This window comes from Halyomorpha halys, unplaced genomic scaffold, assembly GCF_000696795.3.
Source record: "Halyomorpha halys isolate HHAL.00 unplaced genomic scaffold, Hhal_1.1 Scaffold2325.1, whole genome shotgun sequence".
In the NCBI taxonomy this organism is placed as follows: Eukaryota; Metazoa; Arthropoda; class Insecta; order Hemiptera; family Pentatomidae; genus Halyomorpha; species Halyomorpha halys.
In genome coordinates this window covers 1-4,886 of record NW_027109184.1, presented here as the reverse complement: position 1 = coordinate 4,886, position 4,886 = coordinate 1, and the positions used below count along the sequence as shown (strand labels likewise).

Genomic DNA, 4,886 nt, shown 5'->3' with positions numbered 1-4,886 from the left:
GTAAGAAGCCTCTTCAATGTCCTCACTGTGATTATAAATCAATACATTCTGCTGATATGAAACATCATATAATGGCTCGTCATACAGATGAGAGACCTCATCAGTGTCCTCATTGTGATTATAAATCAGTACAATCTGGACATATGAAAAATCATATACTGGCCCGTCATACAAATGAAAAGCCTCATAAATGTCCTCATTGTGATTTTAAATCTGTATATTCTAAGAGTTTGAAAAATCATATAATGGCCCATCATACAGGTGAGAGGCCTCACCACTGTCCCCATTGTGATTATAAATCAATACATTCTGTTGATATGAAACATCATATAATGGCTCGTCATACAGATGAGAAGCCTCATCAGTGTCCTCATTGTCATTATAAAGCAGTAAAATCTGGACATATGAAAAGACATATAATGGCCCACCATACAGGCGAGAGGCCTCCTCAATCTGAAAAGCCTCATCAATGTCCTTATTGCATTTTTAAATCAGCGCGAGCTGTTGGAATGAAAAATCATATAATGGCCCGTCATACAGGTGAGAAGCCTCATCAGTGCACTTACTGTGATTATAAATCAATAAAGTCTTACGATATGAAAAGACATATATTGGCCCATCATACCAATGAGAAGCCTAATCAATGTCCTCATTGTGATTTTCAATCAGCATATTCTATAAGTATGAAAAATCATATAATGGCCCAACATACTGATGAAAAGCCTCATCAATGTCCTCATTGTGATTATAAATCTGTTCGATCTCAGTCTATGAAACATCATATAATGACCCATCATACTGGTGAGAAGCCTCATCAGTGTCCTCACTGTGACCATAAGTCAGTACGGCCTGAACAAATGAAAAGACATATAATGGCTCATCATAGCAACGAGAAACCACATCATTGTCCTCATTGTGATTATAGAGCAGTAGAATCTGGATATATTAAAAGTCATATAATGGCCTGTCATACAGATAAGAAACCTCATCGATGCCCTTACTGTGATTATGAATCAGCAGGATCTGGACACATGAAAAATCATATAATATCCCATCATACTGGTGAGAAGCCTCATCAGTGTCCTCACTGTGACCATAAGTCAGTACGGCCTGAACAAATGAAAAGACATATAATGGCTCATCATAGCAACGAGAAACCACATCATTGTCCTCATTGTGATTATAGAGCAGTAGAATCTGGATATATTAAAAGTCATATAATGGCCTGTCATACAGATAAGAAACCTCATCGATGCCCTTACTGTGATTATGAATCAGCAGGATCTGGACACATGAAAAATCATATAATATCCCGTCATACAGATGAAAAGCCTCATCAGTGTCCACACTGTGATTTTAAAGCAGCACTCTATGGGACAATGAGAAAACATATAATGGCTCGTCATACAGATGAGAAGCCATATCAATGTTCTCAGTGTGATTATAAATCAGTACATTCCAAATGTTTGAAGAGACATATAAAGAATCATCATACTGATAAGAATCCTGATGAATGAATATAATCGATCATGAACTGGAGCAGGGAATATAAACCAGTATGAGTCTATAATCTGAAAACTCTTTTAATGGCTTCTCTCTGAAATGTACATTAATGAGTATTTTATGAGAATTAAAATCTGCAAAATGTTGTAAGTTCAAATTTAACAAAATTTTATCTGTTTGTTAATATTAATAATAATTTATAGATGATAATAAATGAGTTTTATGCTGGGAAAAATAAAAAAGCATCTTTAAACTGAAGGGAACTTGGAAACATCGGTACATTTTACTTAAATGTAATATGTAGTCCTTAATATAATATATCCTTAATATATAATCATGATTAAAAACTATTTATCTCAATATAATCTTAAAGTATTAAAAGGATAAAAATTTAGCTCCAGCTAATGGTTTCAGTCATGATAATAATGATATTGAATGGTAGTCATATAAGTTTTATTTTATTCTTATTATGTAAGCAGTACATCAATTATTGTATGTTATATTTAAATGTTTTAGATGTATGAAATATAAAAAGTTGTATGAAATTTGTCTTTATTTTTCACTTGAACTTTTTTATCAAACAAGAGTATAAAACATACACATACAACTCAAATAATAAATATAAAACAGTTGTGGAGTATGTATACATATTATATAAATAAATTCTGTTTTGGTATGGTAACTAGGAAGTTGTGGAATAAAGGAAAGCTCACTTACTCAGAAAGTATAAATATATTTAACAAGATAGTAATATGTGAGAGTGGGGAGTGGTGAATTCAAAATATATCAGAAATATGTTAGAGTGAAGTGGAGGATTCAGAAATATGTTAGAGTGAAGTGATGAATTAAGAATATATCAGAAATATGTAAGAGAGAGTGGATTGGTGAATTCAAAATATATCAGAAATATGTTAGAGTGGAGTGGTGGATTCAGAATATATCAGAAATATGTTAGAGTGGAGTGGTGGATTCAGAATACATCAGAAATATGTACAACAGAACTCCCAAAAAACGAACAAAAATTTTTTATCGCAATTTTCGACCTAATAAGTCGTGAAAATTTAAAATTCTTAAAGTTCTACTCGCTCCCCTATGATTTTAAAAGTTCCCAATAAAAATATAGAACAATTATATTGTTTAATAAAAAAAAATACCGATTCAATAAGCAGGGTTTTTGTGCAACATCAACACCATATTAATTCGCCAATAAAATATTACTTAAAAAAATGATACTCGAGCGGCACTTTAACTCCTAACAGAACCGTTCTTTATCGACTTAAATATTTCGCCAAAAAAATATTACTTAGTCTGAAAAAATGAAACTACGATACCTTATATCATTTTTCCTCCCATTAGGAGTTTATTTAATAAGGATTATTTTTAGAACTTTAGGGGTGGGCACCAGAACTCCCAACAGAAATGTTCTTTACCCACCAGAATATTTCGCCTGAAAAATGCAACTATGACATCATATATATATATATAAGTTAAGCCTGATAGAGTGGGATAACAGGCTTAATTCCATCTCTGTGATGTAAACATGCAGCAAAATAGAGATAAGAAGGACTATTAGATAAATAAAGTTAGTATTTCAGTCAAACTCGAGTGTGCCGTTTCTCATTCCCTTTACCTCTTTTATAAAGTTAAGACTGTTCCAGATCGAAATGATACAAAAAAGAAAATGGGTAATCGATATAACACGCTGGATGGCTTGTTCACTACTAACTTTATTGGCAGACTCCGTCCTGTACCTCTGCAGCTCTTTTCCTCTGTTAGAACTTAATTTGGGATATACTATCGTCCCTATTCTAACTTGTGCTATCAGATCCCGTATCTTAAGGTTGTGCCTCTCCACTCTTTTGCGTTGATCTTTCTTAATTCTTTCCTTGAAACTAATCCATAACTTTCTTCGTGCCAAACAATTACTGATGATTTCACCGTTTCCAATCGGTGATTACCTGTACCTCGGTAATCCCGACGGCATCCCCGCAGACCAAAAAGGATTTCGAATGGGGCGAAACCAGTGATCGTGTGAATTGAGTGGTTATATGCAACTATCGCCCATTCCATTGCATCATCGGGTTTTAGTACTTTTTTCAATTGGTACGCCCGCAAGTGATCACGGAATGTACTATGAAGCCTCTCTATCCTTCCCCGACTCTTGGGATGTCCCGGAGTTTTGAGGTACCATACTACCTCCAGGGCTTGCATTTCCTTCCTGATGCTCGCATTATCGAATTTTCTTCCGCTGTCGGACGAAATCCTGTCAGGTACTCCATAAAATTGGAACCAAGTCCACAATGCCCGAAACACTGCTTCCGCCGAACTGTCTTGCACCAGGTGTGTCATGGCCAGTTTACTTTCCATGCGAAGGAGTCTACTTGAAGATCACTCAGAAGAGCATGTGCGGTGGGGTCTTTTCATTCGTCGCCTTGAGTGGATGTCTATCGTTGTTAGTACTTAGACACACTTCGCAGTTTCCGACGGTTTCCTAGATGGTGAGTTTCATACTCCACTAGAAGTATCTGCGGCGTAACGCGTGCAACGTTTTGTAAGTCCTCGGTAGTTTGTTTTGCCTTGATGATACGTGAACGTCACCTCCTTTGATGGTCCGCGTCCTGGTTGTCTCCACCATCATTGTACATTGGATGAACTAGCGAGCCACTCCAATTTGTTCCGTCCGGCATAATTTTTTAACCTTGCCCCGGACCAGTGCATTTCCGACAAATAAATATTGGATGTTCCCAGGTTTAGAAGCGACGTTCAGCACTGTGCATATTTCATCTTCCCGAATGCTCGGTTGCGACAATGTTCACAATGGAACTTCTGCCATATTTGGTATAATCCACTTTCGTAGGATACGACATTCTCGTTTTCCAAGCAATCTAATACCTGCGTTATTTATAATCTCCTCTAGTACTTCTATTTTCACTGGTCTTTCGTCGTGCGAGTTGTCGTCTGTAGACGTCTTTTTTCTGTCTCATTCTCAGATGCAGCCTGTTGTTCTTCTTCTGTTGGAGTCACTTACCTCAGGAATCGCCTCACGTTCCCGGTTGACTCTCCCTGTTCTTCTTCAACCGCGTTGATCATTAGTGCCCGTGAAAGCCAGTTGACCAAAACATTTTCTTTGCCCGGCGTGTTGGCGATGTCCATGTTATATTGACAGTAGAGAGAATATGGGGGAGCTGGTGCATTTTTTTGAGGAGGGAGTTCCTCGACTTACCACCAGAGCGCTGTTAGTTCAGACGGTGTCCGCTAGATAGCAGCACCATCGGCAGTAGTGAGAATATGGGGGAGCTGGTGCACTTCCGTGAGGAGCCAATCAGAAGTCAGCATTTTGATGACGTCATACATGGCGGGAGATTTGAATTCAAATATTCGGC

At 37.1% G+C, this 4,886-nt stretch overlaps 1 protein-coding gene across 1 annotated transcript; it reads left to right on the top strand.

Moving 5' to 3' along the window:
- Positions 1-71: 71 nt before the first annotated feature.
- Positions 72-1,517, top strand: LOC112211524 (zinc finger protein 425-like). Its single transcript, XM_024363365.2, has one exon. It carries the CDS (start codon positions 72-74, stop codon positions 1,515-1,517), a length of 1,446 nt encoding a protein of 481 aa, XP_024219133.2.
- Positions 1,518-4,886: the final 3,369 nt, after the last annotated feature.